Source organism: Centroberyx affinis, unplaced genomic scaffold, assembly GCF_046629955.1.
Source record: "Centroberyx affinis isolate AG114_WGS23_722 - 3 ecotype Tasmania unplaced genomic scaffold, CSIRO-AGI_Caff_v1 ptg004772l_1, whole genome shotgun sequence".
In the NCBI taxonomy this organism is placed as follows: domain Eukaryota; kingdom Metazoa; phylum Chordata; class Actinopteri; order Beryciformes; family Berycidae; genus Centroberyx; species Centroberyx affinis.
This window is the reverse complement of record NW_027282316.1, coordinates 528912-555992: the sequence shown is the minus strand read 5'-3', so window position 1 is coordinate 555992 and position 27081 is coordinate 528912. Positions and strand designations below refer to the sequence as shown.

Here is a 27081-nt window from a genome sequence, read left to right as displayed (position 1 = left end):
AAAAAACTTATGACAACATCTGCAGACTTTTCAAATCAATGTGTGCATTCAACTAAATTACCACACAAAAATAACATAACTTTGACAAAAATAAACCCAGGCAGGATGCTGGCAGGCAGGGCAAACGCGTTCAAACATCTAAAAAAACACGATGGTATGCTTTGGAAAATGGTCGGTAGTAATGTAAGTATGTGTGCAGTGTAGTAAATAAATGGGCTCAAACATGCAAAAAACGGTATGGTCCTTTCAGCTCTAATGTAATAATAAATAAATCTGGAATATGATACACTTGCAGACTGTTAATGGGAGGTCATGGATCATAATTGCTGATTTTTTTTAGGACCGTCAGAATTAACTGGCTGTAATCAATGGCAGCCAGTTAATCATTAGCGTGCAACTCATAAGAACACAAGGAAATGACTCATCCTGCAAAGAACAAGACGTCATTAGCCTGCTTTTTATTATAGGGCAATTCAATGCTGACCTGAGCTTATTGTTGTCGTTGCTCAGTTTCCACTCACTGCCCCCAATCTATGTGCTTCATTTTGCATCTTATCAACAGAGATTGTTGTCCGTTTTGGCTACAGTTTCAAATGGAAAGGTTGCCCTGGCAGTGTAGTGGAAGCCAGACTACAAAACCCACTGAACCTTGAACGGGTTGAGTAGGTCTGAGTGGGCTGAGTGGGTTATGAATGACAAGTTGGCAGATGGTCAGATATGTAACCAGGAGAATCTCATGTCTAAGGCCTGTAAATATACCATCTGGTAAATGCAACAATAAAAATATTTCCTTAAAGGAATAGTTCACCCAAAAATGAAAATTCTGTCATCATCTACTCACCCTCATGCCAAATGAAACACAGGTGAAATTTGTTAGTCCATATAACACACAGGGAGGTTGCCAACACAACTTGGTAGCAGCCTTCTCCAAAACAACTGAAGTCAATGGGGACCTGTTCTTTAGAGTTCCAAAACAAAAACAGCCAAACAATCACACTGTGAATAGAAAGACCTATACACCATTATTTGTTGCAAATCAATCAGCTGTAGTTCAGATTTGTACTAAATGATGGTGTAAATATACTGTAGGTCTTTTTGGAGCTCTGAAGAACTGGTCCCCACTGACTTCAGTTGTTTTGGAGAAGGCTGCTATGGAGTTGTGCTGGCAACCTCCCTGTGTGTTATATGGACAAACTTCACCTGTGTTTCAACTGGCATGAGGGGGAGTAGATGATGACGGAATTTTCATTTTTGGGTGAACTACTCCTTTAAATGACTCTCTTTCCAATGAACAGGTTTACTGTTATCTAGCCAAACTTTTGCAGCACGTTTGCCTGTATTTTACAACCTTTTAGCTCAATATAGATCAACTTGTAAACATTTCTGCAGCAGTAACATCAATACAGCAACAACATGCAGCTACATGACAGTTAGAACCAATACGTCAGTGCAGGATATGTGCTAGATAGTAACATCCTTGTTTATTTGGCCCCGCATCAAACGGAAGTGTAAAGGCCAGCGATGTGTTTTGTACACACGATAGCAGACACGTGACGGCAGAGTTCACAGGAGAAATGGCAAATCAGTAACAGGACTGCTGAGCTCAGCTGATGGGTGAACTATGGCTGTTATCATACATAGATCCGTTCTGGCGTTCATCGATGCTGATCAAGCCGTTTCGGAGCGGCACGTAAACAATCACGATACCACACTGCAAAAAAACATCCGCTTTAACAGGTCATTCAGTTTTAAGACTTAAGATGTGATCTTTATCTGTGATTAGAGAACTGCCAGACTGCCAAACCAACTGTCTTCAAGAATCTTCTTGAATCAAGGCACACTACTTTGTAAGTGGAGTAATCTACCTTATCTCGAGATGTTGTCACTACAAATGAAACTGCATTGGAAACAAGTCAAATTTTCTTACCAGATTAACATTTTTAAGGGGGCAATGAGGATTTTACTGCTCTTTAGCACAAAATGACCATAACACAGTCACCAGCCACTTTATCTATCTAGTACCAGGTAGGACCCACTTTTGCCTCCAGAGCAGCCTGAATTCTTCCCAGCATGAATTCATATTCAATACATCATACAGTGAGGTAGAGCAGCGGTTCTCAACGTGGGGTCCGGGGACCACCAGGGGTCCTTGAGGGGGTTACGGGGGGTCCCAGGCAAATTGATGAATTGTTAACCTGCACCATTATTTCATTTACAAGAAGTTAACACAATTAGAGAATGTAGAAGAATGACTGTTTTGGTCATTGTCTCTCTGTTATCTCTCTACCTACAATACAGACAGTCGTGGAATTTTGGACAAAATCAAATCAAATAATCAATCAGTATTTTCAGATTTGGGTCTGAGAGACAACATTTCATCAAATGGGGGTCTGTGGCCCTAATGTGGACTAAATTTGGGGTCCTTGATATGAAAAAGGTTGAGAATCACTGATGCAGAGTAGAGAGAGAGCTTTAGAATGGAGCAGTAGTGTGATCTACTGCATGCATTGCGAGCCCATGATGTCACCGTCCACGCTCCTATCTCTGATGCAGCACTGTATAAACTTGGAAGCTGTGTGCAATACCGAGCTATAGACCAGTGATTCTCAACCTTTTTCATATCAAGGACCCTAATTTGATGAGATTTTGTCTCTTGGACCCAAATCTAAGAATATTTTTGGCTGGACCGCAACAGTGGGGCCAGCCCTATAAACGTGAATGTCTGTCACTCACTGACTGACTGACTGACTGACTGACTGACTGACTGAGTGACTGAGTGAGTAAGTTACGCCATTGGTCGGCCGTGGCACGTGGCACACCCATACAAGGTCCAGCCATATACTAGGTTTTGACCTAGTCTTGTTATTGTTAGATATGATTTTGTCCAGAATTCCATGACTATGTAGAGAAATAACAGTGAAACTAGGATCAAAACAGTCATTCTTCTACATTCTGTAATTGTGTTAACTTCTTGTAAATGAAATAATGGTGAAGTTTAACAATTCATCAATTTGCTGGGGACCCCCTGGAACCCCCTCAATGACCCCTGGTGGTCCCCGGGCCCCACGCTGAGAACCACTGCTATAGACAACCTGTCGGGTGTGCACAAAAGCATCTTAAGAAGTTTGTGTACCTATTCTGCAAGAGCATCATGCTATGCTTTATGTAATAATAATAAGACTTGTAATAATTTGATATAAAATAAAATAAATTATGCACACCCTGATCCAAAATTAACCTTATTCCTTGCTAGCCCCATAATAGGAGTGCGGATCGGCCAAAATGTCCTCTGAAGATCTAACACTCCAATTGGTTCTCACAACGATAGTAAAGTACAAGAACACACACACACACACACAGGCGTTCAGCGCTGAGTATCCGGGCAGAATCATAAAGCATGTAGGCCATTCTTTGTCTATTTTTAGAGTTGTATTGCTGAGAGAGACTGCTTGGAGCACAGACATAATGAGAGCAAGCTGAGCATTATATTTAAATTGTTGCATGATTAGGTCGACTGTGGGAGCCCACTTTGTCACATGGGAATGGAGGCCAATTATAAGACTAAGAATATTCTAACTGTACATATTTTAACGGTCTTACACATTATAAGCTGAATGTCTTGCAGTGTGGCATGACAAAGGACCTTTGAAGTGGTCATTTGCGAGATCCTGCCTTTAATTTCTTTTGTCTCCATCTTTGTTTCTAAGCAGTCATTGATGTGGTGTGTTTTCATTTTGTCTCCATCCACCATTGCTGTGGTGTTTCTGCACTTCCCAGAGATCACCTGCCAATCAAACAGTGTGGGCGGAGCTTGGATTTTCTGTTGATGCAGTTAGAGTTTCAACCAACAATAGAGAGTAGCAAAACGGACATTTATGTATATGAAAAATAATTACTGATTACTTTAAAGGTAGTCCTCAAATTTGCCTAAGATTCCCATTCCTTATCAAGAAGCATCTCTAACCAGAACCACACTAAATACCAGAGCTAGCACATAATCAGGTGACAAACTTGGTGCTCTCTCTGAAAAAACTGGGAATGAGTTCAAAGTGGAATTAAAAGTGGAGAAACTGTTCCCCTGTCTGTGACGAGATTAATGGCCTTTGAAGCAGTCATGTGTGATACTGCTGGGTAAATACTATCAAAGAGCAACGAGAACTGTTACGAAAAGGCAAAGATGTCTGCTCCTGTTGGCTTTGGTGAGGGCCCAGAGAGGGAGAGGTGGATTTGGGATCTGCACCAACAACTATAAAGGCGGTATAGTATTTCCATGGTTGGACAATGGGATCTTGATGCCGGGCCATGCCTAGTCTTTAAAGGAGAAATCTCACCTTGCATACTCTTAAACTGTTAGATCTCATCAATCTGTGATAAATGCATTGCAAGAATTACCCCCCCCCCCCCCTCCCGCATGGATGTCACAAGCTGACACCAATAATGGTTAGAGGTTGGGCAAAGGTAACCTGACGCGCCAGATGGTTTGTTACACAGAACCATCTGGGAAGTCGTCCTTGGAAACTGTTTGGAAAAGGGCAGCCACTTTCAAAAAATACTTGGCAGGTGGTGAGTGAACCATCTGTCTATCACCGTCTAGCACGGGCTAACTTCAACCAATCAGATCAACGAACCATATGACGTAGTAGGACAGCACAGAAGAGGAAAGACAATAACAAACTATGTAGTTAGGATGTCGGTAGACGATTCTTGCCAGTCGGGAGAAGAGCAAAAACATCTTTTCCATCCAGAAAAGCCTTCAGTGCCGTTCTTTGCTCTCCTTTCAATGAAGAAATACTCTGCAGTTCAGAAATCACTGATGTTATAGCGGCATCTACGCTTGCGAGCCACCATTGTTGTGAACGAACAGTCGCTTCTCAGTGTCGTCACACCTAAACCACGCCCCCAGCTGCCCTCATAGGACGCTGATTGGTCTGCATCACTGTGGTTCGGCCACAAACGCAGAACTTGAAGCCTGGCAAGATGGATTCTCACGTGAACGTGATCTCGCGAATCCAGCTGCCTCGCAAGGTAAGGGCAAAGGGGTAGAAGCCTGAAAGGGGAAAGGTAGGCTACATACAGACCTACAGTAAGAGCATATAACATAAAGTCATAGATAGAAACAGACAAAAGACTGTAGTAACAGAATATGGAAAACCAAACATCTAATAGTCAGCCAAACAACTGCTAGTGACCAAAGAAGGTTACACATTGCACATGCAACATTGTGGTAATAGTTAGGAAAGTGGGTATACTACCAAGCAGAGGTAAATATACAGCAATATTTCCATGGTAATCAGGCTGATAGGAGGTTATATTCTAAATGCCCAGACAGAGAGGTGGATATTAGGGTTAGACCAATCTCGGAACCCATCGTCTATCGGTCTGACGACGATTAGACTCTGGGGGTGACGGCCAATATTTGGGGGTTTCCGGTGTAGCCAGCGGACATCCGGGCCAAGACTTCCTCTTCCGTGCGCCGGTCATTGTTTACAGTCCGATTAGCAACTTGAGACGCGAGAATAGAGTTGGAGTTGAGAGACGACGTCTCATATGCAGATATCTGTTTATAGAGATTAGCCGAAATGTCGTCTGGACCTAAAAAGCTTGTGAAACAAGCACTACTACCATGCCTGTTGTCAAAGTTGTTAATACTTCCCACTTGACAGTCTGTTAAATATGTAAATCGATATGGCTAACATCATGTGAGGCTAACATATACAAAATTAAATCTGGTTAACCAACAATCTAGAAATACATTGTTTGGACAGAAATCTACAAACAGGGGATGCACCTTCACACGTGTTCCAGCGTTTAAAGTCACAATGTGATGTGACGTATTTCCTGTTGAAACAGGATGTTGGGGTGGGACATAACGCAGGGAGGGATCACTCAAAAGTGTAAACCAATGGGATATCAGTTAGAGAGAGAGAAAGCGAGGTTTTTTTTTTGATGGGAGGGGCCGGGTTGTTCAAGAATCTGCAATGGTTTTCTTGGTTGGAATTTTTATGTATGCCTCCTGGTACACGATGATGTCACCACTAAAGATTTTCTGTTTTCCAGGAAGTAAAAGTAATGAGATTTTGATATAAAAATACAAGGAAAAAAATGTTTTGTCATTTTTTTTGGGCATAAATTGTCATATAGGTAGCAAATAAGTTTTTCAGGTCAGTGTCACTTTAAAAAAAATTAAAAACAATTTGATGCATGTTGGCTCTGCATTCTGGTGTTTGAGAAAATTGCAGTGATGGGCATATACTTTAAATTCCCCAGAAAAAGTAGGTGGGTTACTTAATGTATACCTTTGATACGCTGCTGTAAATATCAAAGCGGTCAACGGTTAGCTGTGGAGTAGAATACAGCCTCTTTGACATACCGCTATATGAATAATGGATATAAAAGATCAGAAGAACTCTCTCACAGCAAATTAAAGAGATAAAACATACAGATCATGCATAATACATAGCAGAGCATGGTCCGGCCACCACAACAATGCTGACGATACACTCCAAGCAACCTTGATTTATATATTAATATTGTTCTGCATGTATCCTCAAGATGAGAATTATATTCATATAGGTCCATTGTGCCAAATTATATCTAGAAATATAAGTAGGCCTAAAAGTAAACTATGAACTAGAAATCTAGAAATAACTTATTACACTTTCAGAAATATATTTATTTTAAGTTTTTAATTTGATGTATTTTTGATGATATGATTTACTAATAATATACAAATGAATAGCCCACTATGAATTGATATCATAAAAATTTACTCTTGGAGCGATATGGGTTTATGAAGGCTGATACCAGTGTCTTTGTGTTGAAGCTGCTGGTAGATGATATTTTCTGCTGATATTAAATATCTTTAGATTTGACTGTTTTCATGCTGAAAAAATAACAAAAAATTACTCGTATATAAAAAGTATTTAGTGTTTCAGTTGTGGAAAAGCTTCTGAAACAGCATTTAGAGCATCGTGGGACACTAAAACTCCCACTAAAACCATTACTAATTAAATTATTTTAGGGTTAGCAGTTCTTTAAGGCAGGGTGACCCCAGTAATTAATCTTAATTTCAGTAGGCTAATTACAAAAGAACTTAAAATTTGTTAATTTAAACCATAGTCATTACTGAAGTTTTATGAAGTTTTAAGTTTTTCAATGAATTTAAAAATGAATTTGTTTATTTACAATTAATAGTTTGAATTAATAATTTAATAATTTGAATTTTTAAACTTCTATCATTAAAAGGCAGTGTGCTCGGCCCTTTAAGAGAGCTGTAGAGACATGAATGAAACGCAGCCATTCATAAAAAACAAGGGGCGAGCTTAATGGCAGCCTTGACGGGGATTGGCTCACTCTTTGAATGGCATTGTGAAACAGCCAATGGGAGCGAAATACAGGGATCCGCTTGCGCTCCGGGGAAAGCGGACCTTTCCATTGACAAAATCCACAGTCGTGTTTTATCCGAGGAGCTGCGGGGAATGTAGCGGAGAAAAGCGGCGTCAATTTCTGTTTCACCACTGCCAAGAAACTTCACTTGCCAACGTGAGTCCTGCACTATTTTTCGGCCACTATAACAAAGCCTAGAGGTGTATGCTTGGGTCTGTTTTGCCGTGATTAATCACTGTATCGACACTGATTGCAGCGTTGTGATTTGTTACTCGCGGTGAGGGGGAGATGTGGGTAAATGCGAACGCCATTTTATGAGAATGATAGGGTACAGTAGACTCTTCTGGCGTCCATTTTCCTGCATCTGTCAGTTTCCATAACAGTAGTGTTGTTTGCAGCAGCTCTTTATCTCCTGCTCGTATCGTGATTCTTTCTCTGTGGTCTCTGGCAAATTTGTGAATGGTGAAGCTGAAGCTCCCCCCTTCCCTCCCTCCTCCGGCGAGGATCCAATTTCACTTCATTGAGAAAAACAAGGCGGCCCCATAGTCGGGATACATGCCGTTCTCTCTTGTGTTGAGGAAACGGTATGCCAAACTATTGAAACATCTGTCAGTCTTAATGTTGCCTTACTTACCGACAGAAGTACGTTGAACATGACTAAAGACATTTTTCGACTAGCTACGAGCCACTCTTCGAGTCGGGATAACGTTACACGCAATAGCCTACACCAAGCAGCACTTAAAATAAAATAGCAACTTTATTCCCACAACCTTCTTCCATCAAAACACACCGTGTTTGGCGGTAGCGAGCAGCGTGAACCAGTGGTAAAAGTTGACAATTTCTTGAAATAACGTGCTTCTTGTTGATAGTCTCTATGCCGAATATATAAGAAGAGCCTACCGACGGTCTTAAGATATCCGTGTACGAAGTGGGCTTGCCGATGAGAGAGGTAGCTAGCGTTAATTAAAGGACTGATTTTTGAATGGCGTTTGGCGTGATAGAGAGTATCCTACGAGACATATCGGTGCTGGGAGGCCCTACGGGGGAGGCGGGGGGAGGGGGAGGGTGGGCGTGTTGTACAGTTTGGAAACTGTCCGTAAAAGAACACCAAATGTCTTTCTTTGGGAACTTTTCTGAAACCGAATCTCTTCGTTTTTTACATTGTAATGGCGCACTTGGCCGGCCTCCACACTGCAGTGAAGCTCAATCTGGGTTATGTAACTTGAATTAAATCTCACAAGTCTAAAATGATTTTGCTGAGGATGAGTTACAGTGGTTTGATGAGTGTCCCGCATAGTAACTCACAGTTACTCAAGTAAAAGTAACAATACCATCATGGGAAAACACTTGATGCAAAGTAAAAGTTTACTTAAAGAAAAAAGTATAGAAGTAGCCTATTGGCAGTAAAAGTACTCATTCTTTCAGAGTGTTAAATTATTGATGCATTAACCTGTAAGAAGTATTCTAATGTTGTCGGTCTAACTGCTCCATATGCCAGTGATTCTCAACCTTTTTTATATCAAGGACCCCTAATTTACTACACATTAGGGCCACGGACCCCCATTTGATGAGATTTTGTCTCTCGGACCCAAACCTGAGAATATTTTTATTGTCAGATATGATTTTGTCCAGAATTCCATGACTATCTGTATTGCAGGTAGAGAGATAACAGTGAAACTATGATCAAAACAGTCATTCTTCTACATTCTCTAACTGTGTTAACTTGTAAATTAAATAATAGTGAAGTTTAACAATTCATCAATTTGCTCGGGACCCCCTGGAACCCCCTCAAGGACCCCAGGTGGTCCCCGGACCCCACGTTGAGAAACACTGCCATATGCTGTTGGGGAGTTTAAACTCTAACAATGCATCACATTTTATGAGCTTATCGTATGTTTTGCATGTAAAACCTTATTCTGCAAAGTAGTAACTACAGCTGTCAGATAGGCTAAATGTAGTTGAGTAAAAAGTACAATATCTCCCTCCTGAAATAATAAGTAAAAGTATAAAGTCTCACAAAATGGAAATACTCAAGTAAAGTGCCAGTACCTTAAAATTGTACAGTATTTGAGTAAATGTACTTTCCACCTCTGACTATGAAATATACTATGAATTGAACTCATTAAGATTGATATCAGGCCTAAAAAGGTGGTAAACTATAGGAAACTGGGTTTAGATAGAGTTAAGCTCCACTGAATCCCCAATAAAGCTACAGCAGATTATTATGCTGCCTGTTACAGACCAGACAAAATAGACTCCCTTCTTATACAGACAGCCAGTTTAACATGATCAAAGTCTTGATTGGATCGACCATAACTTTGAATCAAGCTGGTGAAGAACTCGTTGCCCTGCAGGCTGTATTCCTGTCAGAGCTGACTTACAGGAGCTTACATAAGGCCCTCATTGGCAACAGGGCTTTTACAGCCACTGTAAACCCTCCCCAGAGGAGCATGGGGGTTAGAAAAACACAAACAACACCAAGACGCATGAAAGGAAGGATGGTCAGATGGGTGGAGAAGGCAGAAGGCGTTGATGCCAAGTAGCCTAACAGGTGACTAGATGTTACTGCCTTGCTGCGTGGCTCTTCTCTGGTTTCTCCACAGAAAGACGAGGGGGAGACCAATATATTTGACCTTGTGACTGACCATGTTATTGGAGAAATGCATGTGACATCTTAAAACACTGTTAACAATCTGTAATATGGTGATGTACCTTGCATTTCTGCGTCTATTTGGTTTGTTGGTGTTGTATTTTTGTTATTCCTGTGGATAACTGGTCAAACGTAGGCGGCTGCAATGGAATTTGATCGCAGAAAAAAAGGAAAACATCCAACAGTGAAAACTAGAAGAGACTAGTAAATTTCCATTTTTCATAAAATATGGGATTCATTTCTTACATTTTTGGAATCAAGACCTGATATCCTAACTTCGTAAATTTGACATTTACCATTTTTTTTTTTTTATTTACCTATTTATTTTTTCTCTCAAATTGATATGCAGGCATATACTGTATGTATGCATTTATGCATGTGGATATATGTGTATATGTATATAAGTAATTTATGTTCATTATTATTATTATCATTTTGTAAACTATCATCATTGTTTTTATCTATACCGATGGTTCAGAGTTCATGCGGGTGGGAGGGAGGGAAGTTGTTTCGAGGGAGACTTGAATGATGCAACCAACACAAGTGATGTACCATGTTCAAAATCAATAAAGATAATGTGGTACAACAAAAATAATTACAAATTTCCACACAAAAACATGTAGTTAATTTTCCCATGGATGGAAAATTGGTCTGACATTTTGTCTGTCAGTGTTGCTTTAGCATTAGTTTCCTGAATGTTAAGGAGCTGCTAACACATTTAAAAGAATGTCATTAGTCTAGGTTTCAGTGGAGAGTTTTAGTGTCCCATGATGGTCTAGATGCTGTTTCAGAGGCTTTTCCACTCTTCTTCTGGGGAAAATGCGGAATATTTGTATTTTTTTAGGCATGTAAATGAGCCAAAAGATGAAAAGTGAGAAAAGTGCTCATTTAGGCTGATAAGAGAGTTGAATTTTTTTACTTGCTGATATTTTGTGCTGATATTCAATATGAGTCCAACCTCAGAACAAGCATCTCCCATTGTCTGACCATTGGTTTCCCCAACCCCTCTTCCCTCCCTCCCACCTCTGCTGTATTCCAGAGAGAGTGAAGACTCCTGCAGCATGGACGGCTTTTACGACCAGCAAGTCCCTTTCCTGGGGCCACGGAGTGTGAGTTTGAAACGTTTTTTTTTTCCACTGTCCGCCTCAGCAGAATGTCAAATTATTTCACGGATTGAACAAGGATGTGATCGGGAGCGCCAAAAAGGAAACGGGGGGGGAAACTCCCATCAGAGTTGAGGCAGGAGTCGAGTGTCCGGAAAATTTGACATCCCGCAAAAACACCAAAGATCACATCCTTGAAATGAATACAACTCGAACTCTAACTTTAAGTTCATTGGCAAATCTGTTCACGTAATAATTCCGTTTTTCAACTTTCTAGAAATCTCACGTAGAGGAACCGCAGGGCAAACCTCTCAGCGACAGGAAGAGGAAGTTTGTGGACACAGAGCTGGCTCAGGACACAGAAGGTAGGCTTATTATGGGATGTTGGCCCTTAAATGCAAGACAGAGTGTTGCCATAATGACGTCAGCAGAGTTCATTGTCTGTACGAGAGAAAAGCCCAGTGGCGTGTTCAGCAATTTATGCATAACCATTGGACTCTTTTACTGTACAGCCTACAGTTAGACTGGTAACACTCACTAAGTTAAGGGTTAGTTAATGCTTAATTAACAGTTAACTAATGTGTAATTTACTAATGGTGTTCATGTTAACTAAGGTATTAATTTATAAATGTAATAGTTTATAAAGATGACGATTAAATAATGTATAAATTAATACCTTAGTTAACATGAACACCATTAGTAAATGATTACCAGACACATTAGTTAACTGTTAATTAAGGGTTAGTTAATGCTTATTAAGCATTAACTAACTAACTAACCTTAACTTAGTGACCCTTATTGTAAAGTGTTACCGTTTGACTGATATATTGGTTTGCTGATATTGAGCTTAAAAATCAGATATTAACGATATGATTGATATGATGCAGTTTGATTACATATTTATTGTAGAGTTTATCAAAACCACACTGATTGTCAATGGGAAGCTCTTAACCTGAATTGATTCTAATAAGATGTTTTCATCAGATTCCACACAAACATGCATCAATATGTTATTCATCTTATTATTTTCTTCTTTCAATGGAGAGTTTTAGTGTCTAGGGGGAAACACTGAATACTTTTGAATATTTCTTGGCATGAAAATAATCAAATTTAAAATTATTGAATAAAGGGCACAAGATATCAGCTATCCAAAAGTATTGGTTGAACCCTAAAATATATGTATAGTATATGAAACATGCAGCCTGTATTGTTTACATGGAGTGATACAAAGAATAAATTGTAGTTGTTCTTCCATTTTGCAGAGCTCTTTCAAGATCTCAGCCAGCTCCAGGAAATATGGATTGCAGAAGGTGAGTACTGCAAGCATTGACTTCAATCATGTTAAAGGAAAAGAAACACTTTAATACTGATTGATCATATATAACAGTATAAGAAGATCCAGAGGGGAGTATTCCTTTAAGTAGGAGGCATGTTTTGATTAGAAGACTCCTTTTTTTTAATTTTCTCCTTTCCCCTCTTGCAGCCCAGGTTCCTGATGACGAGCAGTTTGTCCCAGATTTCCAGTCTGATAACCGTGAGTACCGGCTTCTCCTCTAATATTTATGGAGGTGGTGAGAGTCCCCGCAACAGTGAATCAACGCCATGCGGAATTACACACATTCTTTATTTATGCCTCCATTTCCCAAAGACGACATTGTTTCTGAACACGGGCGAACTGAAAAGACGGCTCTGTTTCGCAGATGGAACCGCTAAGGGTGCGATCACACCTACAGTTTGTTTTCTTTTGGTTTGAACTAGGGTTGCAAAATTCCGGGAATTTTCAAAGTTGGAAACTTTCCATGGGAATTAACGGGAATTCATGGGAATAAACAGGAATAAACCAGGAATTTACTAAATTGAAGGTATGCTCTTAATAGGGAACTTAAATATAGTTGGGGAAAATATATTTTAGCATAATCCTGACTAAAACAACCAGATATCATGCAAGTACAGTTGAATATCTATGCTATTCCTCAATCACATGCACACATAGCACACTGCTTACTGCAGGGCTGTTGAGACCACGCCCCCTACATGCACTGTGCATTCCTGTGCATTTTTGTTAATTTTTGAATGGGTTGGGTCGGGGGGATGAGTAATATTTAACTCAACATTCATGTTTTTGTTCTTCAATGAAAGAATTGATTGTTCAATAAAATATTTAACACTTGATAAAGTTCTACTTACAAATAAATCTGTTTTAATTGTATTATTTTGGATGGATGTCTGCTTATAACAAAACAAATATTTATGCTTGGATATGATACCTTTCCATTAAATTACCCTCAATTCCCAGTTAATTCCCATAAATTCCCATAATTCCCATGGAAAGTTTCCAATTTGGAATATTTCCAAAATTCCCCAGCTTAACTTCCCATGGAAATTTACCGGAAACTTTCCGGAAATTTTCCACCCCTTTGCAACCCTAGTTTGAACCATTGTGGAATAGTTCACTTTGTTGCATTTTTGTATTTGGTTCGTTTAAAGGAATAGTTCACCCAAAAATGAAAATTCTGTCATCATCTACTAGTCTTGAAGTTCCTGTCATCCAGGGTTTGTGCCTCACATGCATTTCTTCAAGACTCGCATGGAGTTGGCCACTGAGTTTAATGATAATTTTACTAGATTGGAGCGCTTAGTAGACTCCTAGAACCTGAGGCCCTTACTCATCAAGCCTCTCAGACAGGGAGAGCCGGTTTAACCCCATTAACCAAGGCTACATTTGCGCTCTAACAGGAAAAGTCTGAACAATAACCCTATAACCCTTCTAGAGATGTTTCCTACCAGGAAAAATATAATGGAACTACCCTTCAAGTCGGAATTCCAAGTAGGAAATTTGGGCATGATTTGTCAGCCCAGAGTTTCCTAAGATGCAGTTATCTGATGTAACTTTAACATGGCGACATACACTATGAATACTGTAGTGAATAATTTAACATATACATTGGAAATGTTAAGTTGCACTTACAGCGTTACGTTACAATGCTAATGTTCTATCCTAACTAGCTAGCTAACGTTGCTTAAAGGAATAGTTCACCCAGAAATGAAAATTCTGTCATCATCTCCTCCCCCTCATGCCAAATGAAACACAGGTGAAGTTTGTTAGTCCATATAACACACAGGGAGGCTGCCAGCACAACTTGGTAGCAGCCTTCTCCAAAACAACTGAAGTCAATGGGGACCTGTGTTTCAACTGGCATGAGGGTGAGTAGATCATGACAGAATTTTCATTTTTGGGTGAACTATTCCTTTAAGTTCACACTGCTTGTAAACTCAAGTCACATGGACTCACAAGTAGCTTGTGTTTTTTGGACAGTATTTTGTGTAAACTGTCATCCTGCCAGCTTAGAGATTTTGGCGAGAAGAGGGGCGTGTCAAATCAGATTCCAGTCCCTGTAACTTCGGCTGGTCACGTAAAGGTTAAGCGCCGGCTAAACGATGGCAGTTGATGTGGCCCAGGAAATGAGGCTGTGTGTGTTATAAAATGACTTCCTACCCGGCCTAACTGTACCCTAACAAGATCAGATAAGGGAGGAGGTGGGGAAATATTGGTAAGTTTGGCGTTCTATTCAGGAGGCTCACAAAGACGTCTCTGTTTATTGCTGCTTGATAGCTGCCTCAATGAAGTGGCTCTCAGTATAAAGCAGTTGACAAATCCGTGCTAAACAGCAGCCGCATTGTGTATTGAAACATTACCAATATTGTGTCATCATTGCATTATGCCGATGAGAATCTCGCCACAGAAAACGGTGCTTTTCCAGCTGAGGCCATGCTCATGTAGGAGTCTCAGAGCGAGAGGTCAAAGGGCACAAAGAGTGTTACATCATTCTCGTTGCTATGCAACACAAAGTTATACAACAACTTGCAAGCTTTATAATTAGCATGAGAATATTGCTGAAAAAATACCAATGGGCAAGAGAAAGTAAGCAATTGCTCTTGGTGTTACTCACCAGGGGCCGGATTCACCAACGTGTTCTTAAGAAATGACATAAGAGGAAAATTTAGGAAGTTCTTAAGAAGGCTCTTAAGTGCAATTCCTCAATATTTTCTTAGTAACGGTCTCATTTCTTCTTCTTTTTTCTTTTCTTTTTTTTTACAGATAGATAATATTCTGTTTATTACATGCACATCATATGCATTGACTACTCATGCAAGGAACATGTGACTTTCCAGATTGGCTCAAACAATCATTTTGTAAGGGAATAAAAATCCAACATCACTACTTTCAGACTGATTACTGGCGTCTGAGATGTATCATAACTTTTTTTTTTTTATTTATTAAAGTAACAGTCTCATTTCTTATGAATGTCTTTAATTTTCCTACTTAAGAACTTCTCAGAATAGGGCCTGAATTAATTCTGGTTAATAAACTTTAGGCTTACTGCCATTGAGGCTAGGAGACAAGGCTAGGAGGCTAGGAGACAAGGCTAGGAGGCTAGGAGACAAGGCTAGGAGGCTAGGAGACAAGGCTAGGAGGCTAGGAGACAAGGCTAGGAGGCTAGGAGACAAGGCTAGGAGGCAACCCAAAGTGCTTCCATCTATAAAACAATTGGGGAAAAACCTATTTAGGGCAACTAGAGCAAAGATTTAAACGTTGGTTGCTGTTGGTAACTGTAAAATTTGCAGCTTATTTTCAACAGACATGAGACAGAGGCCTACCTGGCCCTACACCAAATAAAGCTTTACAATAAATGTTCATCTTAATGTTAGGTGTAGGGGAACCTATGAAGACTTTGAACTATAACCTACTTGTCTAAAATGTGTTTAAATATATGATATTAGAGGCTTACCTTTTCACTGTAGGAGTTTTAAGACAGGTAAAGGGCAAATTGGAGAACTTTCATTTCAAGAATACCATTTATTCCTAAGTGTTTTCTTAGGAAGAAACATAAGAAGAAAGTTAAGAAAATATATAAGAACTGTTTTTGAGAATAGCATTTTTTCCTATTTTTTTTTTCTTAAGACTAAAGTTAAGAAAAAAATGGCACTTGAGAAGATTTTTTTGTCTTAAGAAGGTTTTGTGAATCCGGCCCCAGGAATCTAAGAGGGCTGCTTACTTCTTTCCAGGAATTGCTATTTTTTTTCTGTGACAGTAGTATTTGTTAATTGCTCGGGGCCACCTCTTCGAGAGCCGGGCTCTGTGTGTTCATTGGTGCATTTGTTCATGTGTACTTGTGCTTTCCTTCTCTCCATTTTGCTGAAACAAAATTGTTCACTGTGTGTGTGTGTGTGTTTTGTAGTGATGCTTCATGGACAGTGTGCCAGTAAAGTGAAGCGAGAACCCAGTCCGTCCAAAGACTTGTCTCCCTGCAGAACACCATACAAGTGCCTTTATAGTTACAGGTATGTATTCGTGTTAGACCGATATATGAGGCCGATATTGTCCTTAAATCAGATATCAGCCAGTCAGTGTCACCCACCTATGATATGATGGATTATGATGCAGTTTAATTGATTACATATTTATTGTATAATTGATTAATACTACAATGGTTGTCTATGGGAAGCCCTTAACCTGAATTGATTCTAATGAGACATTGTGATCAGATTCCAAAAGTGTGCACGAATCTGTGCTGTTATTGTCATCATCCTCCGTTTCAGTGGAGAGTTTTAGTGTCCCATGACAGTCACAATGCTGTTTCAGAGGCTTTTCCGTTATGTAATAACACCGCATTATGTAATAACTCGACAAAATGTAATACATTTTCACTTCATTATGTAATAACACAGCCTGAACGCAGTATGCAATAAATGTGCAGTTTCTATGTCTCTATGAACCCTCAAGTACAGTTTCTATTAAGCTAAGGAATACAGTGACACTTAATGTAGTTTTGACCAATGAAAGATACTAATCTACTGAACTAATAGTATCTTTTTAAAATGAATTTTGAGTCAGTATGATTCATGCTAGAATGCATAAAATAAACATTGTTGTTATAATGTTATAACGATTTTTATGAATGAAGACATCCATTTTGGTTGGTTATTACATAATGCACCATATTATTACATTTTCATCAAAAAAAAAAGTGCAACTCCCATATTTTGTAATAACCACCGCAATATGTAATAATTTATTACAAAATGCGGGGAAATTTATTACATATTGTGTTCAGGCTGTTTATTACAAAATGCAGGTGTTATTACATAATGTAGTGAAAATGTATTACATTTTGTCGGGTTATTACATAATGCGGTGTTATTACATTGCACGTTGTTACACACCCTGACAATAAAATTCTGGGGGAAATGCTGAATAATTGGAATTTTTTGGCATGAAAATGGTCAAATTTAATGTTTGAGTATTGACACAAAATACTGTTCATATTCTAGTTATTCTTTGCTGCTGCTATGACCCACTTTCTGCACAGTTTCATCTCCTTAACTCTTCTCTACCCAGTGCCTATGACAGCAAGCCAGTTGGGATCAAGCCACCGACTCCAGCCTCCGCGTCGGCATTACCATGCGGTCCCGCCCATCCTGCTGGACCTCACCCCGTACAGAGGCAGTTGCCACCCTCTGCCCCCCAGCTGACCAATAACTGCCCCCCCAGCCCCTCCCATCACCACGCCCTTCCGCAGGCCAGCCAAAGCCAGCAGTTTGCGGTGCCCCGTCCCCCCGGCAGATGCCCCAATGGCTCTTTCGGCACAGAACAAAGGTGAGTTGGGTTGGAAAGCATCCGGGGTGGGGTTCAAGGGCCAGGTAATGGTGCGTTCATGACCCATGGGAGACAAAGTAGATTCAAACTACTACTCGAAAGTGCTCTTCACGTCAGCTTTCAGATGGTAAATACTACTTTAAATACTATAAATACCGATTTCTCCAACTTCCTGAAGTCATTTTGTGATCACAACTCTTAAAATGCCGCGGACACAGCTACTTTTGGACTTGATTTTTGGTTCATGGTTGACACTGGAATGTTTGGTTTGCTGTAGAACATGAACTCAAATGCCTCCTAACTAAGCATGTGTGTTAAGTGTGAAAAAGCTGATCAGGAGCAGCCAAAGTCTATACAGAAAACTTCAATCAATGGCGTCTTGGCGTCAAATGAGTTTTAACACGAACACTTTCAAGTTGTTGCTTTTAAATCAAGGTGTTCCCATGATTATTCCCAGATGGTTATGAATGTAGCATTATACCAAAGAGAGCAGAGTCCTATTAAAGATGTGATGGCCATTATAAATTGTAAGATCATTTGTTGTCTAGAGGCTACTTAGGATGTCCTAGAATAGAAGGTACCCTAAAGACATTATTAACATTTAGTAAGTACAACGGTCATGGAGGACTGACTTCAAGACAAGAGCATATTATAAACCCATAAGACCAAGGAGACTGATGGATTTATTTGAACTCTGCAGCATTTAGTGGCTTCGTGCTGCTCGAGCGGTACCAAATAACTGCATCGAAACGCCTGAAAATGTGAGTCAGTCCTCTTTCAAGAGAACTGAGGTGTGGTTCATTAGGAGTGAGAACATAATCGGAACCAACTGCAGTAAACGACCCCAAAAATGCAAGGGGTCATGGGTATAAGGAGACGGTTGACATCTGATAGCCTGCAGTTCCTCATGCTTGGAAAGTCTAGCATAACAAAATGAACCGAGGGCAAATTGCAGTCTGGACTGATGCTCATATTCAGTTTGTTTCCTCATGTGTTCTTAACTGGTATGAACACCAGAGAGGGTCAATTGCGGCTAAAGCTACAGGGACTGGAATCAGATTTGTCTCGACTTCCCCCTGCCACCAAAATCTCTAACCTGGCAGGATGACAGGTAACCAAAACCAAGAAACGAGCTACTTGTGAGTCATGTGACTTTTGTTTATACCTTCTGGTTTACTTGTATTTGGGCAGTGTGAAGCAAACAAACCAAATGCAACAATTTAAACTTTTCCACTATGGTTTGGACCAAAGAAAACCAACTGTATGCGTGATCGCACCCTTAAATACCATGTACACGATGTTTAAGATCACATACTCATTGTTTGACTGGTCCTGACTCTTGCTACTTTCCCTGAAGTAATGCCTAAACTGACTGGCATCACACCTGGTTTTGGCCTTGTGACCGACATCCAGAGTTTGATTAGGACGATCTCACCTACCCAAACGAAAAAGCTGCTCAAGAATTACAATTTTCAAGAAGGAAAAAAATGGTTCATGATGCCTAAGAAGTGTTGAGATTTTACAAGCCATTTTGTCAATAATTCCGTCCGTCCCATTCTCGTGAACGCGATATCTCAGGAACGCCTTGAGGGAATTTCTTCAAATTTGGCACAAACGTCCACTTGGACTCAAGGATGAACTGATTAGATTTTGGTGGTCAAAGGTCAAGGTCACTGTGACCTCACAAAAGACGTTTTTGGCCATAACTCAAGAATTCATACGCTAATTATGACAAAATTTCACACAAATATCTAATAGGATAAAATGATGAAGTGATGACATTTTCTATACAAAAGTTCAAAGGGCAACTTCACTGTGACATCATAATGTTTTGCTTACCACTGTAGCTGAGAAAACAATCTTGGGTCATTCTACAAAAACGGTGGAAGTGCTGTCACTTACTTTTGCAGACACCAAAATCCTTTAAGTTGACCTAATAATCACATTGTTCACATTGTATAATATAATATATGTTCAATAAATAAAGACTGTCCTTGCAATGATAAAACAAAGAAAAATCAGATGTCACTGTTGTCTACATCTAATGTGCTGCCTATGATGCAGTTTGTATGATTACATATTTACTATTGTATAAATGTAGAATTGATCAATACTACGTTGCTGTTCTATGGGAAGCTGTTAACCGGATTTGATTTTAATGCAACATTTTCATTATTACTATCCTGCATTTCAAGGGAGCGTTTTTAGTGTCTCATGGTCTAGTTTTGGGATTTTTTTTTGCCACAAAAATTGTGAAATATAAATATATTGAATACAAGCAGAAAATATGGGCTGCTGGCAGCTTCAACCCAAAAAATATCAAAAGCCCATTTTGGTCGAACCCTAGTGTGAACCTCCTCCCTGCCGTTCCTCCACACCTCAGGTTTCATCGGCAGCTGTCGGAGCCCTGCTTGTCGTTCCTCGCTCCGGAGAACACGGCCAGGACGCCGTTCAACCCTCCGGTCCGCGACGGCCGACCCCTGTACCAGCGCCACCTGTCAGAGCCCCTGGTGCCCCGCCCCCCCCAGGGTTTCAAGCAGGAGCTGGTGGACCCACGCTACCAAGAGCAGGGGGTACCCGGCATGGTTCCTCCCCAACCCCGGACCTCCTCATTCCACCCTCTCTCCATCAAACAAGAGCCAAGAGACTTCGGCTTTGACTCAGGTTTGTGTATTATTACCTCCGCCAAGGAGGTTATGTATTCGGTGCCGTTTGTTTGTTTGTCTGTTTGTTTGTCTGTTAGCAGGATTACGGAAGAACTACTGGGCAGATTTTCATGAAACTTCGTGGAAGGGTGTTGCATGGGCCAAGGAAGAACCCGTTAAATTTTGGAGCGGATCTGGATCCGACTCACGAACAAGCAATAATAGCACGAACCTTGGCAGAGGTCTGCGCTCTCCGAGTGCCCTTCTAGTTTCTAATAGAACTATTTCCTCCCTCTAGTGCTGTTCTGATCACATCCCTGGTAGAAGTAATATGGTTTTTAAGCAGTGTACTGTGGGATGCTTACGTTGCATACAGTATCTCTCTAGCACCACTTTCTACAAGCCAGGTCATTAATGTAGTAGTCAATCCTATTAATGTTGCTTAGCTAGCCAAAGTGTGTGTATGTGTGTTTTATGGAAGCAAAATGACCTAACTAAAGTCTTACAATGGAAACCATTGACACCTTTTGCTCTTTTATCTTACAGAGGTACAAACCTGCCAGTCATCATTTGGGAAGTCGTCAATCTTCTACCAGAATAACAATGATGGTGAGTGTTTGTATTGGCTTTGAAATCGATTTTTCTTTATTGTGCCGTCGTGTGAGCCCGCAGTTTCTAAGTACAGCGAACTCTTTAACTTTTCTAACCCAATTTTTCATTGGGTCCCTGCAGGATTTGTTCATGACGGAGAGCCCCACTTGTACTACGACGACACCTGCGTCGTGCCAGAAAGACTTGAAGGTAAAGTTTAGTGATAGGAAACAAGCTTATACCATTGGACGTTTTCAAATTGAAGAGGATTTTAGTGTTGGCATAGGGTTAATCCATGTCTATGAAGCCCAGAGACACTTATGATCAGCCATTTGTGGACTTGAAAGTAGAGTTTGAGCTTAAAAACTATGTTGGTTTTTGAAGGCTGATGTCAATATTATTTTGATTGAGGTTGTTGATAACCTGTTTTGGGCTGATATTCAATATATTTATATAACCTTACTGTTGAGGGGAGTTAATGTTAATTCATTGACCCACACCACCAACCTGACTGTTCCTAACCAGGTAAAGTGAAGCAGGAGGGTCCGCCTTACCAGCGCCGTGGCTCCCTGCAGCTGTGGCAGTTCCTGGTCACACTGCTGGACAATCCGGCCAACGGACACTTCATCGCCTGGACCGGACGCAACATGGAGTTTAAACTCATTGAGCCCGAGGAGGTCAGTCATCATCGAAGCCCATAGGGATGTTTAGAACTAGGGTTAGACCTATATATCATCTTGCCATTATATCCAGACCAAAATTAAAATTCAGGCTGATATGCAATATTTAGTAATTTAGTAATATCTCTCTGGTTGTTTCCAGGTGGCTCGGCGCTGGGGGATGCAGAAGAACCGACCTGCCATGAACTACGACAAGCTGAGCCGCTCGCTGCGATACTACTACGAGAAGGGCATCATGCAGAAGGTAAAGGCAGGTCACGTTCCAATTCTCATTCCCCTTATTCTTATCTGTATGTACACATTTATGGCGCAGCAATAGAGCTATTTTGCTGGAGGGATTAGTTTGATTTTATATTGGTGTTTTTTTGTTGTTTGTTTTTAAATTGCGTCCTATCTATAATCAGTTCAAATTAGGATTAGACCGATATGTGGGTTTGCCGATATTGGCCTTTTATGAATAAATCACATCTGACCCAGTCAGTGTGGTCCACCTCTGATATGATGGATATGATGCAGATTGATTGATTACATATTTATTGCAGAATTGATCAATACTACAGTGTTTCTAACTGATTCGGTAACACTTTACAGTAAGGGTCACTAAGTTAAGTGTTAGTTAATGCTTAATAAGCATTAACTAACCCTTAATTAACAGTTAATGTGTAATTTACTAATGGTGTTCATGTTAACTAAGGTATTAATTTATACATTATTTAATAGTTTATAAAGATGACTATTAAATAATGTATAAATTAATACCTTAGTTAACATGAACACCATTAGTTAATGATAACCAGACTAACCCTTAATTTAGTGACCCTTATTGTAAAGTGTTACCACTGATTCTAATGAGACATTTTGATCCGATGCCACACAAGTATGCATGAAGGTTTTTGGCATGAAAGGTGGTCAAATTTAAAGGTATTGAATATCAGCACAAAATATAATCTTTTAGCAGCTTCAGTTCAAAATATCTGTATCAGCCTTAAAAAAAACCCATATTGTTTGTTTTGTATCACATCATAGGCCTATCTAGAATCTAGTGACCCTGGGTTAACATGTTCCTCTCCCCTCTGATTGGCTTCTCTTGCAGGTGGCTGGGGAAAGGTACGTCTACAAGTTCGTATGCGACCCCGAGGCCCTCTTCTCCATGGCTTTCCCAGACAACCAGAGGCCAAGCCTGAAGGGCGACCCGGACGCTGTTCTACCCGCCGGCGAAGAGGAGGGTCTCCCCACGCCAAACTACGACGAGGCGGGGCCTTACCTGTCTGATGGAGGGGAGCAATGCGTCCAGGGACTGGGTTTCCCTGACAGCTACCCATACTAACCTCAACAACCTGGGGGATTGGACTTTGAATGACACATATTTATCAGGAGGAGCCCAAAATTGCTGAGCAGTGTTGGAGATCTCCAAAATTTATACCCACATATGTAACTGAGTTGGAGGGTTTGGTTAAAGTAATAATCTGCGACATTTTCATATAAATAAATGTCCCTTTTGCCACGCACTATCACTGATTGATATAATGCAACAGTGATTCAACCTATATCCAGTTCATGAAAGCTTTTACATTTGCTGTTATAAACACCCGATGTTGAATAGCTCTTGCCTGGGAAAAAATCTTCTGGTGCACAGAAGTGATGTGTTTTACATTTCCGGTTTGTTTGGAACAAACAGAAGAAGAACTGGGTAGCTAGCATGAGCAGTGATAGCCACCATGGCTGAACAGACAAAGAAAAGAGCGCCACCTACAGAAAATCTCTGGAAAGTGCAGTGCAAAAACACCACAGCAATGAGCGCTTAGCACCAAAGATGGAAACAAAATTAATAAATATGAAGATCTCGAGGACTGCCACTTTAAACTCACTCCGGTAGAAGAGTGTAGTTCTGATTTGGTTTGATCTGTAGCATGACAGCCACTGAACTGACTGTTAGAGACTGGGAAGGGACTCATCCTGAGAAGAAGCTACAGTCCTTGCTAGCATGAATGACACACCTACATTTCCCCAACCTCTAACCACAAGGCCCCTCACCTGTTATCTCCATTTGTCACGGATGAAATAAGCATGCCTAGTCTTTCAAATAGCTCTGCCCTCCATTTCTTACCCTTGCAGTCTTTGCTGGTGTTGAATGGGTTCCTAAACTGGCTGAACTCTCAACGGGGACTGCCCATTGTTCCGACGGCCCATTATTCCGAAACCCCAATAGTCCGAAAAATGTCCACCTATTGGACCGAAAGCCCATTTGTCCGACAGCCCGTTATCCCGGAGGTGGTTGGGTTGAGGCATGGGGTCACTGAGGTTAGGGTTAGAGCACGCTTCCGGTCAAGGCTGTCAGAAGCCACGGTTGTGGATGGAGCCAGGCATGGACTATTTTCGGACTATTGGGGTTTCGGAATAGTTGGCCGTCGGAACAATGGCATGGCACCCTCTCAACAGCCAAGAACAAAGGCAGCTACACACAGTTTTACTTGGAGAGGGTAGGGATTAGGATTCATGCTGTGATTGCATAAGGCCGTGATCACACGGGACGCTCTTTTCAACGCAGCTGCAGCTTTTTTAAGCATTTGGTCGCGGCAGGTATGCATCTCCTCCAAACTACGCGCCTGGCATTTCGGACACTGGACATGGTGTGGCGCTGCCCTGGACTCAGAGTTGAACATGTCTCAACTTTAGCCGGCATTACGTCGATGTCACCATCCTCGGTTTCACAAGCTGAACAAGCTGGTGGAACTGCTCTACTGTCAGGTGAAAATAGCTGTTGAAACGGGCATTATCTAGGCAGAGCTCTTGGACGACATGATGAAACTCTGGGTGCTCCATTCTCCCTAGGACAGGGAGTCTCAAACCATGTGCCACGGCGGGCCAAGAGTAAGCAGGTTTTCATTCAAACCAAACACTACACCAGCCAATTTAACTGATTAGTTCCTCCTCTATGGTTGAAGCTGTGCTAATCAGTGAAATCACCTGGTGTAATGTTCGGTTGGAACGAAAACCTGCAGACTTTCGGCCCTCCATGGCCAAGACCCCTGGTCTAGGAGGACATCATGTTCCCAAATCGTCTGTTTCGGAACAGGCTCCTCAAAGTAGAGCAATCGTTAACTTTCCCATGTCCATTTTTATTTTCAACAACATTATCCTCTTTGTTACTTCAGGTTAACTAGCTAATGCTTGCAAGTGATTGTGTTGTGCTGCATAGCAACGAGAATGATGTAACACTTTTTGCGCCCTTTCACCTCTTGCTCTCTATGTTACTTGTGATGCTCACAGCTGAGCGTTGTCTTTGAACATGAGAAAAAACTAATTTTATCAGATCATGGCCTTAGAAAGGCAAGAGCAAACAACTAGCCCCATGTCTCATTTCCAGTATCTGCACTGCTTAACCCCTTTCAGATTGCAGCAGTTTTATGGCCTCATTCAAAACCTAAATATAACTTTGAACTTAACAACAGATGATTGCTGTGTAGCACACTTTGTTTTGCTCTGCTGACTGGTTGTTCAAATGGTTTGGAGACCATTTTGTTCCATTATGAACCATTGCATCAGGAACTAGAAGGGCACTCAGAGAGCGCAGACCTCCGCCAAGGTTCGTGCTATTATTGCTTGTTCGCGAGTCGGATCTGGATCCGCTCCAAAATTAAATGGGTTCTTCCTTGGCCCATGCTACACCCTTCCACACAGTTTCATGAAAATTGGGCCAGTAGTTTTTCCATAATCCTGCTAACAGACAAACAAACAGACAAACGGAACCGAAAACATAACCTCCTTGGCCGAGGTAACTAGATTCAAGGTTCCTACACTGTTTTGAAATTTCAAAATTCCATACTTTTCCAAACATTTTTTGTGTAGTTTCCAAAAACGATCATGATCTGGAAATGACCTTATTCTTTTTTCCATACATTCCCAGGCTTTCCAGACCTGTGTAGGAACCCTGTGTGTTGCATTTTGACGATGCTTAAAATATTCGGAGAGGTCCTCCCTCTTGCTCTCAGCTTCTCTACTCTGTCTCAACTCTGGGATCTGTATTTCACACCAAAAATTCTCCCCTAGCCACGGCACTCCTTTACTGGCAACCTCAAAGTGATTGATGTATTTTTTTGTAATGTTGTTGCACTGCTTGAAAGGGATACACATCTGTATTTTCCAGACGCTTTAGTCTTTCTATAAAGATGTATATTGAAATGTCTTTTGTGTACTTTTTTCTTGTGTTTTCAAAGCTAATATTTTTGGTCGCTATATGGACTTGTACGTTTTTTCCTATGACTGTTTTATGACAAAGGTACTGCTACTGGTTTTTCTCTGATTCTGTAATACTGCCACTATTAAGCTAACAGGTTGACCTGACACTATCTTGCATGGACTTTCTTACAAACAGCTCTACCAATCATTGTACCAAGATAAGTTTTCTGCTTTTTGTATAGTTTGTTAGCTTCAATGGCTGAAAAAAGTCTATAATTATATATGAATATATTTTTGCAAAAGGCCGCATTTGCTCGACATTGTATAAGCTGCAAAGTTTAGCCTGCTAATGTATTGCATCGTCAATTTCAGCCTCTCCCAAGTTTTTTGTGACTCTCCTGGGGGCAATTTTGACAAGGATGACTGGCACTGGTGTGACATCTACCCCTAGGTGTAATGTGTGCCTTCTGTTGCTTTCAGTTGAGCTCTGCTGGATACAATAAACTACTTTACTCTCTTTCCTTTCTCTTTACCTTATTGCTCTACTTTCTTGTGTGAAATCACTTGAACAATAGGTAAAAAATGAACTAGTTTCCATTTTGCATGGGTTTATGATAACTAGGCGTTTGCACGTGTATTTATCAGAATAATTTTGAAAGTAATTGGACCACAGGCTTGACTGCGGTAAAATGGATACTGGTGGATTTAACTAGAAGGGCAACAAGCCACCACATGAAGGGAGTAAATATAATTATAGCTACTCTTTCCTTGCATGATTTTGACACTGGATTGTACAGAAAGTGGGCCCAGGAAAGATTATGGAGGGACACTTTGCAATCACACCAAGGATGGGAAATTCTGGGGGGAAACATTGAATACTTTACATTTTTTGACATAAACAATATCACATTTAAAGATATTAAACATTGGCACAAAAGAATAATTCGAAAAATATTGGCATCGGTCTTCAACAACCCATATCGGTCAAACACATACATCAATTTTATTAAAACTGACTAATCAACTAAAACCTCTTAGTTGATTAACTAAAAGGGAGCAGCGCTATAACTCAACACTTGCTCAAGTGATCCACCAGAACATTCATTGTAATAGAGGGAGAGCCGTAAGCTATTCAAATATATTCTTCATGATAGAGTTGAAATCTGCAAACATTTCCAAATCTGACCTA

General features: G+C 40.6%; 1 protein-coding gene across 2 annotated transcripts; it reads left to right on the top strand.

The window, feature by feature from the left end:
• The first annotated feature begins 7456 nt into the window (after nt 1-7456).
• LOC139666035 (ETS translocation variant 5-like) lies at nt 7457-26409 on the top strand. Of its 2 annotated transcripts, none has more exons than XM_071545110.1 (13): nt 7457-7542; nt 11076-11145; nt 11417-11504; nt 12402-12449; nt 12623-12673; nt 16380-16482; nt 17540-17797; nt 20181-20461; nt 20989-21051; nt 21175-21243; nt 21559-21710; nt 21856-21957; nt 22807-26409. In XM_071545110.1, the coding sequence occupies exons 2-13, from the start codon at nt 11098-11100 to the stop codon at nt 23038-23040; spliced, it is 1497 nt and encodes a 498-aa protein (XP_071401211.1). In that variant the 5' UTR covers nt 7457-7542; nt 11076-11097; the 3' UTR covers nt 23041-26409. The 2 variants fall into 2 exon arrangements, with proteins under 2 accessions (XP_071401211.1, XP_071401210.1); XM_071545109.1 differs by having other exon boundaries at nt 21856-21963.
• The last annotated feature ends 672 nt before the right edge of the window (nt 26410-27081 follow it).

Excerpts from the sequence above, each read along its gene's own strand:
- LOC139666035 (XM_071545109.1), top strand. The coding sequence starts at position 11,098 with ATGGACGGCTTTTACGACCAGCAAGTCCCTTTCCTGGGGCCACGGAGT. Across the intron at positions 11,146-11,416 it reads CTTTCCTGGGGCCACGGAGT|AAATCTCACGTAGAGGAACC; the intron begins GTGAGTTTGAAA and ends TCAACTTTCTAG. Across the intron at positions 17,798-20,180 it reads TCTTTCGGCACAGAACAAAG|GTTTCATCGGCAGCTGTCGG; the intron begins GTGAGTTGGGTT and ends TCCACACCTCAG.